Source organism: Phalaenopsis equestris, unplaced genomic scaffold, assembly GCF_001263595.1.
Source record: "Phalaenopsis equestris unplaced genomic scaffold, ASM126359v1 Scaffold207462, whole genome shotgun sequence".
Classification (NCBI taxonomy): Eukaryota; Viridiplantae; Streptophyta; class Magnoliopsida; order Asparagales; family Orchidaceae; genus Phalaenopsis; species Phalaenopsis equestris.
This window is the reverse complement of record NW_018226794.1, coordinates 124,031-139,949: the sequence shown is the minus strand read 5'-3', so window position 1 is coordinate 139,949 and position 15,919 is coordinate 124,031. Positions and strand designations below refer to the sequence as shown.

Genomic DNA, 15,919 nt, shown 5'->3' with positions numbered 1-15,919 from the left:
TTCTGAAGAATCAGGCTTGTTTATTATTCATGATAATCTTAAACTACTCTATTTCCTTGTCGATGTACAATTTTTTAGGATATAGGATTTCTAATGTAGACCTAACATGTAATGTAAACTTTTTGGTAATAAATTGATGCAACAATCAAATAATCTATTCAGGAAAGCTTTTTTTTATTCTCATCTATATATGTATATGTTTTGTTAGTAATGCTCTAATAAAATAGTATTACTAAAACGGTTGGGCATATCCGATTGATTTGTTTTAGAAAATTCAATTATTTGGACATTGGACATCTTGTACCTCTCGAAAAGTACCTAACTTATTTGTCCAATTTGAAAATGCTTCAAGATTGTACTTTCAATAGCTATAGGAATATTTTTGTTAACGCGATAATTACTTGTGCTGAAAGCATCTTGTTTTTCAATGACCTTGATATTTTAATATATTTTAATCTTCTTCTAGAGGACATGAAAAGCACATTTCAGTTGGTCATTAATTAGAATTATTTATTGCATTCTAAAGTTTAAGTTTCTTGACAGAGATTTGGCATTTAAGGTTGATTTAGATGCAATCAATTAATGATCTTGGGAAAGCATGCTATTAACATCAAAATCACTACTATTTTTCTTTAAGTTGAAAATAATGGAACTTCAAATCAAGCAAGGATTGTCCTTTTAGTGTAAATTAATGAAAAGAAGTTAAAGATGTTGAAAGACTATTTTTTAATCTTTTTTTTTTTACCTATAAAAAAATTATATTGCAGCAGTTCTTACAAAAATCGAACGCACTTTCAACCAATTAAGGCAACACAAAAAAAAAAAAAAAAAAAAAAAAAAAGAGAGGAAGAGGAAGAAGGTATTGAGGAAATTGATCCAAAAGAACAAAATAACTGATTGCAAGCCTCATCATGTTTGAGAAGGAGATTGCCATTCCCAAAAATATTTCAAGTTTTACGCTATCAATAAGTATAATTTTAGAATAGAAGAGTGGTTTGAGAATTAAAAATTAAGATTTTATTAATATCAAAGAATAATTTTTTATATGCCTTAGAACACATATATATGCCTCATGGGATAGGCGTTTATCAGGAGTCTAGATAAATATGAAGACTTGTGGAATAGCCCGCTATAATAGTTGTCTTAATTCTCCAAAACTGCTGCCAGCAATTGGAGAAAATACACCGGAAATAGCAATATTAGAATTAGATGTAAGGGGCCACAAGGAGATGCTGCAGGAACGGGAACCTCATTCATCAAATAAACTGGAAAACGCAAGAGGTCGAATGAATTGCAGCCACTTTTGGAATGAAGAGAAATTTCCACCTTAGCCTAGGAAAATCTAACAAACTGAATCCAACTGCTGAAGTGCTGTTTATCATTGCTATTTTTTTGAAATACAAGTATGTACTCTTAACTGGTTGCTTTCTACTCAAAATTCTTCAGTAAAATTCAAAAAAATTAAATTTGTAAATTCAAATTGATCAGTGAAACACAAATATATTGCATCTTCAAAGACTCTAGACTTTAGAGTTTGCCATCACTTATTGCACAATGTTTGAGGAGACCATAAAAAATCTCAGAAGTTTTAAACAAAAGTTCTCAGCCCTCCCTTTATCCTGTGTTATGATCATAGTGATCAAATGAAATGTATGGTCTCGTATTTGGCTTTTGGATATTTTAATTTTATGGAAATTCATACTTAACTAATGCAATTTTTTTTTTTTTTTTTTTGGTTGCAGTTAATCACATCATTCTATCAGCATCTTGTAGTACAAAGAAGGGTGAGGTCTTCTTTTTTGCGTTTTTTTTTGAAAGATTAAAAATGAAATCAGTTGGTTTTCTTTTCACATCTTACTATTGCCTTTTGAAAGTATTTTTTACTATATGAATGTTGCCATTTTTCTGACGGACAATTGGATTTGCAGGCATTCCCATGCCTTTTCTTTTAAACTAAATTTAGTGTTGTTTATTATTTTTATTATCAAAATAGATAATGCAGAAGACCGTACAAGTGATCTTTCTCTAAATTTTATCCAGCTTCAATTGGAAGCATGTATGCGCAAAGTTTTTATATTTATCTATTTCTTATAATCGCATGCAGGGGTAGTAAATAGTAGGTTAGTCCTGCTTTCTTAAGGGTGATTCTCATTTACGGCCTTGAGATTTAGTTGAATATCAAATAGCTGGAAAAATTATAAATACCTCCCTCAAGTTAACTTTTTCATCCATATACTTTTAAAACAAAAGTGTTTTGATCGTTACCTTTTAAAAAAATATCTAAGCATAACTTAAGTAAGGAGGATTCTGAATTGGCTTATGTATTTGTTGCAGATTGAGTTCTATAATGCTTATTGGTCTAAAATTCATATTGATTTACTTCTTTTGACGATGCATATGCTGAGCTCTTTTGCATCCGGCTATTTATTATGTTTTCTATTTCTTCTAAAAAAACCAAAATGAGTAATAGTGACATTTTGATTTATATCATGCCAAATGTATGACATCTATATATTTGAATGAATGGATTTTTTTTTTATTTTTTAGTTTATTTTACTCCTTTCTTATTTAATACTTCAATTTTCGTGTCCGAAACCCGGATGCGAAAAGTGGAGAAGGATACATTAGGTAGTCGATAGTATAAAAATCGTGACATGAATCATTTCAATTATTGTGTAAATGCTAGGGTCTCCCATAAAAGCGACGCATTGTATGACTTGAATATAGTAAAAAATGTGTATGGGCTGCTACATTATGAACGGATGGAGGTTAAAAAATTATTCTATAGAACTAATATTAGGATAGTAACTTAGAATATATGTACTCTCATAGATAAATTAATGAGATTATTAGATATTATAGTTCATAGGAATATAAATATCTTATGCATTTAAGAATCTAAATGGGTTGGAGAAAATACTAAGGAGATTGATAGCTTTGGTTTTAAATTTTTGTATTTAGGTGGGAGTTAGGGGTGTAAACGAGTCGAACATAAGCGAGCTCAAAACTTGTTCGTGTTCAACTAGTTTGAATTTGTTTTGTCTGAAATGAGCTCGTGTTCGAAATAGCTCATAAAATGTCAAGTTCTTGTTCGACTCAATTTATATTTGAATTTGATCGAATTAGCTCATGTTCGACTCAATTTTGAGTCACACCATAACATGCATAATATATTTGTTTCAACTCATTTGACTCGGATATAATTTTAATTTTAAAATATTAATTTCATCTACACTTTATAATGAGTGCAAATAAAACCTAATTTTTTTGTTTTTGTTTTAAAATTCAAATAGGACTGCTAATGAGATATCCGCTGTGTGGGCGGTGTGGGACTAAATAGTTTGACATGACGGACAGACATATCTTCTAGGGAACTCTAAAGCCATTTACCTATGTACCACCCAATTCTATGTATATATATATGAACAAAAATAAGGCAATCAAATTTTTGGGCCTTTACATACATATAAGAGCAGAAACAATAATGAAGCAGCGGAATTTTTTTGGGAAAAAGGGCTTTTAGATACATTTTGCCCAACTCTTATATGTTTACATATGTAACAAATAGTTTTTAAAATTTTTACCCTAAAGCTTTAAATCAATCAATTTGATATAAAATACTGTATGTAAATTATGAATGTATTGAATGATATAAAAATCAAAAGTTGTTACTTTAATTAAATTTAATTAATTGTTAATTAATCCTCCATAATCTCCTCACTGTAGCCAATCGACCTAACCCATGCATTATAATCGTCGAATTGGGTAATCCTCTATTCAGAGGCCTCGGAAGGTTTAGCCCACACGAGAGATCTCTCTCGATTCCTTCCCTTCTCGCCAGCTTCTGTGTGACCTTGCATTGTAGCAGAGTGGCGGTCGGGAGCAGGTGGCCTACATAGTGCCGCAATTGGTAGTTTAGGTTTCTGGGGTGATTGTGGTTTTCACGCTATTTGAGACTTTCATTTCCTTTCTTTTGCTTCCATTTTTTGATTTGCCATTAATCGTGCATCTTTTTGTTTCCAGTAGCCATCAGAGGCACTGAACTTGTGTCTGAAGTGTCGAAAGTGGTTTGTGAGTTTTTATAGGGGCTTTGGTACAAAATCTGGCAAGGGGAAAGGAAGATTGAGAAGTTAGGAAGAAAATAAAAAATATTTTGCAGTTTTGGTAAGATGGACTTGTGTCGAGAAGCTTATTTGAGATAAGAAAGTTATTTTTTTTTTCGGTTAAATTACCTTATAAGTCAATATATCCTGAATTCCTAAGTTATTTAAGATTTTGTGTTATTTATTTGAGACAGCGAGTTCGAGACAAGCGTGCTAAAGCTAGTCGTAGGATGACTTCGTGAATTCATGTAAATTAACCCTAAACTGAGAAAAATAATTTAATGAACATAAATTTATTAAATCTTAATGTTTAATATTATGTTTTATTGGTTATTAAGATCAATGTAAAGGTTATCACAATATTTAGCGTGAAAACGGACGTAAGTAATTATATTTCTAAAATTCAGTGATATTCTTTATTTTAAAATGTTTGTAAAGAGTGCAGAGTAAGAGTAAAGATAAAGTAAATGCATATAGAAAAATTGACTATTTTTATTTAGAAAAGGTCATTGACACATGTATAAGCATATTATCAAATTTCTTATAAAAATATGAAAGAGTAATATATTTTAAGATTTCTTCCGAAGATGTGAAAGACCATAATACATATTGATTTTTTTTCATTGGGTTACTATAATTTAAGAGTGTGATTACACCTGGGTTATCTTCAGATAACACATTATTTTGCTTCAATATTAATTTTTTGAACAAGTTGAACATAAGAGAATCAAATGTGTATAGTAGGCGAGAACAATTGATGAAAAGTACATATTTCTACTTGTTAATTTAATTGTTTTCTTTAGTGGATTTTTTATGTATATTTGAATATTAATCTCTTAGTGATAGAAATAGAATAACAGAGAACTGATTTTCACTGCCCGATCGTTTGTTCTCTTCTTGGTTAATTCCAAGTCACCGATCGGTCGTGACAAAAGATATAATGCAGGGTTTGTCTAAATCAGAGTATTTTTGTGACATTTTCTTACATTCCACCTAAATTTTATTTATTTATATATCTAACATCTAAATTTATATAACTTGTAATTATACTACTAAAATAAATTTTAAAAATAATAAAATTTAGTATTTTTAAATACAAAAAAATTTAATACAAGAAAGATTTAAATAAATTTAATTATTTAATTATTTATTTCGAGTCAAAACGAGCTGAACACAACGAACAAATCTTTTATTCATGCTTGATTTGTTTATAGGTCAAGCTCAAAAAAGAAGTTATTCTTCAACTTTCTTGCTTAACAAACGAATAACACAAGCTATTTAATGAGCAAAACACAAGCTGTTCTCAATTGAGTTTTTTTGACAGCTTTATAAGTATTACTATACATGGTGTAGGTGTAATTATAGATTAGAGTTTAAAAGATAATATTTTAAAATTTTTAGAATTAGAGATAGAATTATAGCCTTAAACATTATTATTAATACTGTGATTCTTAATTTATATGTGCTTATGCTCCTCAAGTAGGTTTAAATTTATGTTTAAAAAAAATATTAGAATGACCTAGAAGAATTAATACAAAAGATATCACTTGAAAAAAGAATTATTATTGAATAAGATGTAAATGAACATGTTGGTAGAGTGGTACGAGCTTTTAGAAATATTCATGTTGGCTACGATTTTGGAGTGATTAATGAAGAAACTAGAGTTTATTTTGAATTTTATTTTAGCTTGTGATTTTTTTATTTCTAATATATTATTTTAGAAAAGAGATGAACATATTATCACTTATAAAAAATAGATATAATAAAACATAAATTAATTATTTTCTTATGAGGAAAATCGATCATCGTTATTATAAAGATTGTAAAGTCATTCTAAATGAAAATTTAAGTACTTAATATTGATTATTAGTTATGTATTTTATGATGAAGAGTTATAAGATAAAATATACAATGAAATATTATCATAGAATTAGATGTGACATTTAAAAAATCAAATAAAATTATTTTTATGAGCAAACTTTTAGAACTGAAGATTTGGAATGTTCATAAAAAACTAATGCTATGCGAGATAAAATAACCCACTATTTAACAAGTTGTAGAAAATATATTTGGAGAATCAAAAGGATGAACTTTTATAAATAAAAATAATTGGTAGTGAAATAATGCGCAATAAAAGATAAAATATAAGAAATTTTGTTATAAAATTTTACTTAAATGTAAAAGCTTAGAATATTAGGAAAAATATAAGGTGACCCGTAAAAAATCTAAATGATCAATTTGTGATGCTAGAAATTTTACTATTATGTATGTATATACACACACACACACTAGCCAAACAAAGAGATAAGAAAAATAAAGAGTTAATTCAAATAATGTGTATTACGGATGAAAATCAAACAATATTTTTCTTATACGAGTATATTCAACATTAGTGGGTGAGATATTTTGACAAATATTCTCATTTTGAAAATACGATTGATTTTAGTGATTTTAATATCATTAATAATAATAATAATAATAATAATAATAATAATAATAATTTTTATTTTTATCATTGCATTAGTAAAATGGAAGTTGATGGGACTTTATAGAAAATGAGAGGTGAAAAATTAGTAGACCTGATAATATCCCAATAGAAGTGTAAAAATGTTTAGGAGATTTGATAATGTCTTACCTTATTAAACTTTTTAATATTATTTCAAAAATAAAGAAGATGTCAGAGGAGTGGAGGAAGAGCCTTTTGGTCCATGTTTTTAAGAATAAAGGTGATGCAAAAGAGTATGCTAATTATAAATGAATTAATTTAATGTGTCATACATTATTATGACAAAGTAATTGAGCATTTGTTAAAACATGATACGAAGATTTCTCAAAAACAGTTTGGATTTATGGCTGGCAAGTCTACTATGGAAGTTATACAATAATTGAGAGGTTTGATTGAGAAGTACATAGAGAGTAAGAAGAATATACTTGATTTTTGTTGATGTAGAAAAAGTTTATCATAAGATTTCAAGATAAATTCGTTGGAGAGTTCTAACAAAGTGGTAATATGACTTTTATTGAAGTTCTTAAAGATATGTATACTAGAGCTATTACTTGTGTTCGAACAGAAGAAGGATTGATGAAGTATTTTCTTATTTCAGTTGGATTACATCAGGAATCGACTTTTAAGTCCATATTTTTCTTGCTTTAGTTATGAATGTTCTTAGTAGACATTTACAGGAGGATGTACCTTGGTGTATGCTTTTCGCTGATATCCTTCTTGTGGATAAGACTATAGAAAAAGTTAAGAAAAAACTTGAATTATGGAGCTTAACTTTAGAGTCTAAAGGCTTTCATTTGAGTAGATCTAAAACTAATTAAATGGAATGTAAATTTAGTAGTAGATCTAATGACAAGTTTATAACAACAAGGTTGATCAGATCTTTAGGAGTGAATGTTTTAAATTTCTTGGGTCTATTGTTCAAAGTGAGGATGATATAGATGGGATGTTATAAGTAGAATTCAATTTGAATGGTTGAATTAGAGGAATGCATCGGGCCTATTGTGTGATAGAAAAGTACCACTTAGACTTAAAAAAAGTTTTTTATAAGATGTTGGTGATACTTGCAATGCTTTATGGCACAGATTGTTGGCCTGTAAAATAGAAGCATAAAACTAAAGTATTGTTGAGATGAGAATGCGTTGGTGTATGAGTGACTTTACACATAGAGACAAAATGAGAAACAAACATATCTGTGAAAGGTTTGGTGTAGCTCGAATAATAGATAAGATTAGAAAGAGTCATCTTAGATGGTTTGATCATATTAAACATCGATCATCTGATGATCCAATTAGGAAAGTAGATATTTTAGATTTGGCTTATTTTAAAAAAGGTAGAGGTAGACCTAAAAAGTCTTGGGCATGTTTTGTAGAAATGATCTTATTTTATTAGAATTAAATGAGAATATGACACCTAATAGGAAATAATCGAAAAAAAGGATTTATGTTGCCGACTAGTGGGATACAAAATTGTTGTTGTTGTTGTTGTTGTTAATTGCTTATTATTCCTACCTGTGTTGTATGATTTCACATTTTACTCGCTACACTTTATAGGCATAAAGGCTAATAATGAAATCAGCTCACTAAAAGAATTTTGAGCTATGCTCATATTTCTTAATTAGTGTGATCAAAGATTACATCATAGGCACATTTTAATACAGAAATGTGAGTAAAAGTACCCATTTTTATAATTTTTAATGGCATTTTTTTAGTGATTTGATTATGTATAGTATAGCTAGATGTGCGTGACTGTTGTAGCTGAAGAAATTGTCAGAGTAATAATTATTTTTAAAATTGACTCAAGATAATCTTTGGTGGCTTTTTCAGAAGTATGTATGATTATATAGCTCAAATCTGTGGCAGTGATGAACTTAGATTATTAAACAGAGAGGGCGTTTCGACGTTCTGTGATGTTCATCAACTTGCAGGTTTGAGAGACTTGTCTTTGTAGCAATGGTTGCATCTATAGCACTGCAGACTGCCGCAACTACATGTCCGCTTTTGGGTTGCATTTGGACCTTTTCCTTAAGACAAATATCAAAATGGAACAGAAACAGTTATAGATTGTCTCTTGTTGAAAGGAGCTGCTTGTTTTGGTTATGATTTTCATTTGGAAATCTTTTTTTCCAATTTAATGATTAAAATGCCTTTATTTAAGGGTTAATGGATGAAAAAGATTAAATGAGGGAGCTATTGTATATTTTGCTAAACCTCAAGGCGTTGTATGACATGGGACTAATCTTCAAGGGAGGATAGTTAACCACTTATTTAACTTATTCGATGAGCTATAACCTTTTCACTGCATAAAACAAGGCTAGTAATTCACGGTGTAATCATTGCTTAAGATCTACTTTCAATACATAAACATAATTCTTCCTAGGCTTAAACTAGTTTTGATGATCATCCCCTACCATTGCATGTCGCCTTGGCTGGGCATTAAAGTATTAATATTAATGAGATGTCTGCACATTAGAAAAATTGTGAATTTTGTTTTTTCTTTCTCAAACAGGTGAAAAATCCTTTTGAAGAAAATGAAGTTGTGGGAATCACAAACTACATTGACTTTGGTTTCGAGTTAACGACGAGGTATAACTCATGTTAAAGGATGATTATTCTTCGTTTTGTCTTTGCTCTCTCAATTCCTTCTCCACCAATTTACTTCAAAATTTTAAGGATTGATGGACAAAAACCAGCTGGGAGTGTGGACGAGTCATCATTCCAAATAGCTGCAGCTTGGCAAGCCAACAAGAATTTTTTGCTGAAGGTTAAATTTATTAAATTCTTTGTTCAACAAATCATCTATGTTTATCTAGAGTTATAATTTATTCCATGCCTGGGAAAGACAGGCCCATTGAGCTCTGCTTTTTGCTTGGCATTTAAATCTTGGTGGAAACCTTCATTTACATTTAGCATAACAGGTGTGTTTAGATTGCTTTCATTAGTATTGGCACACTTTAGCCTTATATGAATTTAAACAGAAATTAATCTTCTCTTGAATAAATATCACTGTTCTTCAGTTGTTGTCCATCTAATAGAGGTTATTGTTTCTGGAAAATTTAGCTGCATTCATTATTTTTTGGAGAATTTATGTGTGTAGCACCCAAATTTCTCTATAAAATTCTATATATTTATGTATCATACACTCGAGCCATTAACAAAATAACAGAATTCTCACTCTTCGGCTGAGTGATGATATTATAAATAGAAATATTTGGGTTTTAGTTTCATTAATGATGAAGATTTGAAATTTACATATATACTTAAAAAAATTAAATTCATTTCTCGTTTCGTTTCGAATAACCAAATTTTTTTTAAGTATGACACTAAATTGGACGCAATGGAGAAAAAGGATTCATGTAGCCGACCCCACGTAGTGGGATTAAGGCTTTGTTGTTGTTGTTACATATTCTCCATTTCAGCTTGATGATCTGCTCTGTTCATCTGCAATTTGACTACATTATTTACATAGTTTGTCCTGATGGTTTTGTTTCTATTTGTAGCTATTATTAATCACCTTAGTGGGATGGCGTCTTACGGGTTTGGCATCCGGGTTGAGAATATTAGAGAACCCAGGTATTTTACAGTGCAGACCTTTATTAATTAACCATAAATTATCAAAATTTCATTTCATTTTCTTCAATCCAAACAAAACCTTTCTGAGGGAATTCTATAAACTCCTAAAATCACGATTTTTTTTGTGGTTAAAATGTATATGAAAGATGAAGAATGTCTTTCAGAATTGAAACAAGTCATTTCTTGTTTGCATGGCTCATCATTTTGATGCACCACTAGCTGACAATTTTTTTCTTAGAAAACTTCTCTCAACTTTCAGGGAAAACTCAATAACAGTTAAATATCTAGAACTGGTTTTTAATCATATAATTAGGAAAGAAATTTCATTTTTTTTGCAGCTATTAATAGTTACTTTTCCAACATTTTTATTTATGATGAAAATGCAGCTATGAAAGAGCTGATCCAAATTATGTGATGCTTACGCCAAATAAAGAGCATTTAGCCGAAGGCGTTCTTCGGGATTTCGGGAGTCGCCCGATGTTCCAGTCTGAGATAAACTCTGAAAATTACGATCGATTACCAAGAGAACTGAGGCCAATTGGGAAGATCTTCTAAACATGGAACCCAGATTCAAGCCAAATATGGGACTTCACATGCTCTTAAGAGTATAATAACTACAATTTTTTATTTCTTAATTGGAAATGTTGATCAAATGAGCTTTTTTTCATACATCAAAAATTGTGGGTGCAAATTCATCAGTATGATCTACTAAAGGGCTTTTTTTTTTTATGAATGAACATGATTATGACTTGTTTTAGCATTCTTGTTGTCTTATTCTTTCTATCATGTTTCCTTGTCTCAAAATGCTTTTATTTCAATGAGTCTTTTTGGGGTAAAACAATAAAGTTTGAATTATTCTGAAAGATTGGGCTTGGTGTAAGCTATTGAAATGTTTGGTTTTTTTTTTTTGTTTGTTTTTGTTTTCATGACTTGTATGTATTGGTTAACAAATATTCAGTGAACACAATTAATGAAAGCAGGAAATTGTTTCATTCAATTTAGTTACATATTGGATTAAATTAATTTTTAGTACCATCCATAATCTGTAAGTTATGAAAATAAATCATGTATACTTCCTGCCTCTTTACGCAGTGCTTTTCTTGTTGTAATGTCAAAAAAAATGTTGAATTTTTGTTGATTTATTGGTGTGAAAATAGAAAAACATTACATCAGGACTCCGAGCCCCCCCCCCCAGCGTAGGGTTCGGGGGGGAGTCCAATGAAATCACGCCACACACGTGAAGGTGAGAAAAAAAAAAATCTGTCTGGCAACACTCGGGAATATTCCTATCTTGCTATTCAGGTGTTATCGTGTGTTATTCAAGTGTTATTGATGTGTTATTGTGTTATTATAACATCAGGAATATTCTCAGAACACAATAACACATGAATAACATACAATAACACCTGAATAACACGGGGGGAATATTCTCCTATGTTACCTGTGTTACCGAGAATATTCTCCTGTGGCGTGATTTCATTAGACTCCGCAGGTAACTCTACGTGCAGAGTCCTGATCTAATATTTTTTCATGAAAATATAGTTCCAACACTAATCTAATTCCGGCTCTTTCATTGTGTTTCAGCTGAGGTTAACTTATAAAATAATAATTATATATCTATATATATTATTTTGATTAAAAATAGAAACCGTTATTAGTGATTAAAAATGAATATTTTTTTTAATTAATTCCAATCGAATAATAAAAATTATTTAATTTTTATTTGGGGCATTCATACATACCACTATACCACCCAATTCCTATGTATTTACATGTCTGGCGCCTAAATTTTGCATTTTTTTTTAAATTCATAATACCAAAATTTATGAGATCACAACAAAAGGCCTCTATAATTTTTAAGAAGGCAATGTGGTATTGTCGGTAGAAGTTGAAATTTAGTTGTTCCATATGTAAATAGATAGATTTGAGTGATTTATATGTAAATCATTCTTTTCACAATAGACATGGGAATGACACAGGCTTACTAGTAGAATAATAGGACATGGACACATATCAAGCACATTATAATAAAAATTCTACATATAAATATATATACTAAGACATAAAGGTATTAAAATTAATAAAAGCAAAATAAAAAATTTAATGGCATTATCTTCCAAAAACTAAGATGTTCATAATAAGAAATATTAGTCCAAGCGAGCGATCAAGCTCATTTATGAAAGAAGAAACTAACGATAAGTTGAACATATATGATTAATATTTAAATAAAAATATAAATTTTTTAATTTTATATAAAACAATATGCAATAGATGTTTAAATTTTTTTTTTAATTTTTGAATTCACAAATTTAAGACAGGTATGTCTGACGTGTGTCCCTTTTTATTTTTATATTAATTGGATCTGACACGTCATAGACGTGTCCGGGATGTGTCGGATGAGTGTTGGTATCCGAGAAGTGTCTGGAATTACATGACTTCTTAATTAGAAGTATCGGTGCATCATAATTTACCATATGGGGTATCTTTCTTTGGCTTCATCTATAAAAGGTCGTGAGTTAATCGCCTCTATATCCCAAAGTTTTTTGACATATTTCCCTCCCAAAAAATGTGCAATTTTTTTATTTAATTTATTCATTAAACACAAAATTTATGCTGAGTTCAAAGCAAACGATAATTACAAGAATTTCAGCTCATGAAAAAGGCTGAGAAAATCCTTTAAAAGAGAGTGAAAGTTGAGCTCCACAAGATCTACATGCACTCAAGTGAAAGAAGGCCAAGACAGTTGGGAGGATACTGTGAAGCCCAAGGATTCCTACATTGACTTGGCTAGGTGTAGTTTCAGTTTGATTTTATTTTGATTTGAGACTTGGATTAGTTATAATATGACTTGCTGAAAATTTGAGTTCTTTTTAAATAAAATATTAACAAAAATCAAATGGGTTTAGCAAATAAGAGTTCTTTTTAAATAAAATATTAACAAAAATCAAATTGGTTTAGCAAATAAGTAATAACCTATTGTATTCCCCAACAACTTATCTCATTAATCCATCTATACATCATGACCATTCATTATTTATGTTTATGTTTTGATATTCAATATAACATTAGAATATTTAATAAATAGAAAGTAATGATCTCCTATTAATTACTTAGATCTCAAGCACATGAGCATACATTTTTTTTTTATCATAATTGAAAATTAAATCAAAACCTATTAGCTAGGTTTGGTTCAATTTGGCTTAAAATGTGGATTTATTTAATACCCAAATGACCCAATTCAAAATGACTAATACACTTTGGTAGACAACATCAAACCAAATTATTTCTCAAGAAGTACCACAATGAAATCTAAATTTAGACCATTATGGTCAATACAAACAGATATTTTGATCATATGAAACATATTGAAGATGATGATAATTCGATCATATGAAATTGATTCCATTTAAATTAAGAAAATATCACTTCAACTAAATTATTAGATTGTTTTATGTCATTAGTAAAATAGAATTCTTTGAAGACAATAAATCATGCTAAGGGATCATCATGAAATATCAAAAGATGCAAGGGGCTATAATGAAATTTTTTTAAAATTATGCCTCGACATGAAGTATATGAAATATCAAAAGATGCAAGGGGCTATAATGAAAATTTTTAAAATTATGGCTCATGAAATACAGCTAAAATTAAAGAGACATAATGATATTGAACTGATTTTGTAATAATTTAAATTAACTAATAATTTACTACTCTTATCAATTCACATTTAAAATATTTTTTTTTATTTGATGTCAAAGTTAATACAACATAAAGTACGTTATTTTTTTGATAACCCACATAAAACAATGATATTAAATTCACCGCTCTTTTATGTTTCTATTATACTATCATAAGTCAAGTTTAACATTTGATTGAAATTTAACATAATAATGTAAGAAAGAAAATCTATCAAGTGTGTGTGGCATCTAAAAAAAGAAATAAAAGAGTGGAATTGGCCAAGAAGTTAGCAAAGTATATTTGCTAAAATTCAATCAGTTGAAACAAACTAAGTCACATGAATTAAATGTGGTAGCATTGATTGAGCTGATTTGTGAGGGATTTCCTTGTGTCTAATGTATGGGCTAGTACTAAGGAATAAAATCATGTGCTGATAGTTAGAATATGGCCCCACTTGGAGAAGTTGGGATATATTACCATAATGTGTGAACTAACAAAGTGGTTCAAGGATAAATGTTGGGGGTTCGAGCTTATGAGCGTAAAAAAAGCTAAGTAAAAAACATGAACATTGTAAAATTCCTATTATTTTATGAGAATATAATATAAACATGTGCTGAATATAATTTTGTCACAAGTTCATTCAGATATTTTACAATAGAATTCATTTCTATCACATAATAGTTAGAAGTTCCTACATGTTATATTTCTTAATTCCAAAGACTACGTAATCATTAAAGCTTTCACAAATCTATTAGTATTTTATGATGATAAATGGAAATAGAATATGTCTTCATAACTACAATGTGTATGAAATAACAAACAACACACATCACGTCTCCGTCGGAAAATTGTAATGATTAGAATTCCATTGCAAATTACTAATCATAAAACATAATTAGTATAGTGCACCATGTACTAAAAGCTACCTCAAAACTAACATACTACACATAGACAAGCTATTACTCCCCATCTTTTTATGTGAAATAATCAAAGTTAACTTGAACCCTTTTGTAATTCTTCCAATAACAGTCATATTAGACTCACTTTTCCTATAGTAATTGTGCATATAATTGCCAAGAACATGCACTAATTTGAGCTTGCTCGTGAATCTATACAATTAATTATGTATTTATTATGTTATCAAGTTGCATTATACAAATGTAATCCATCTCAAATTATAATACATAAAATTTGAGAAATCATAAGGAGTATGTCCAATTTATTGTTTGCTTCATGAAAGAAGATACCATTTTGAGTTAACAACATTTGATTTTATGAGTTTAAGGTAATAAATATGTATCTTTTTTCCAAAACTTTATACATTATGTACTATAGTTGAGTTTTTTTCTTACTTTATTAACAACAAGATAATATCACAAGGAATATAAATAACATTGCTTAACATGTTAGGATTAATAATTCCAAAATTTTAAGGAGGGGCTTGAGACACCTAAAATATATAGACTTTTTATACACATTTTTATACCTATTTTTGAGATATTACGCTTTAATGAAAAATATTTGTGTCATTTTCCTACAGGTACAATCAAATAGATGAAAAATCATAAAAGGAGTGAAAAGGGATCAAATTTAGAGAAAAAATGAACAAGGTGCAAAAATGAAATAGGGTGCCTAAGCGCCTAGGACTAGCGCGTAAGAGCCAGTTATATAGAGAAAGTCGCGCCTGAGCGCCAGGTACCCCACGTTTAAGCATCAGAAGTAGTTATTTGATGATTCATTAAATTTAGATAAATTTTTGAAGAGGTGTTTGAAGCAACCCTTGGTAAAACGTGAGAAATAGCCCATGGACACGAAAATTCATTCAATTGGCTTTTGAAAGGAAGCAACTTCTACAAGGTTCATTGAATGGAGACACATTTTGAAGAGACACTAAGACACCCTTTGAATTTTTATAAAAGAATACTTAGATCATCAAGAGAGGGGATCCAACAACCATCATCCATCCAAGTAATCGATGCCGCCGATGCCGCCGCCGCCGCCACTGCTGACCACTTTTATTTTATTTTATGCTTTAGTTTATATTGTGAGTGAATGAAGAGAAT

General features: G+C 29.6%; 1 protein-coding gene across 2 annotated transcripts in view; it reads left to right on the top strand.

Moving 5' to 3' along the window:
- Positions 1-10,914, top strand: part of LOC110036500 — a 32,088-nt gene extending 21,174 nt beyond the window's left edge. For both annotated transcript variants that reach the window (XM_020740961.1, XM_020740962.1), the window contains 6 exons: positions 1,743-1,784; positions 9,115-9,191; positions 9,279-9,369; positions 9,442-9,523; positions 10,106-10,178; positions 10,565-10,914. In XM_020740961.1, coding sequence (XP_020596620.1) covers positions 1,743-1,784; positions 9,115-9,191; positions 9,279-9,369; positions 9,442-9,523; positions 10,106-10,178; positions 10,565-10,733 — 534 coding nt within the window. In that variant the 3' untranslated portion in view covers positions 10,734-10,914. The remainder of the gene's footprint in view (positions 1-1,742; positions 1,785-9,114; positions 9,192-9,278; positions 9,370-9,441; positions 9,524-10,105; positions 10,179-10,564) is intronic.
- The last annotated feature ends 5,005 nt before the right edge of the window (positions 10,915-15,919 follow it).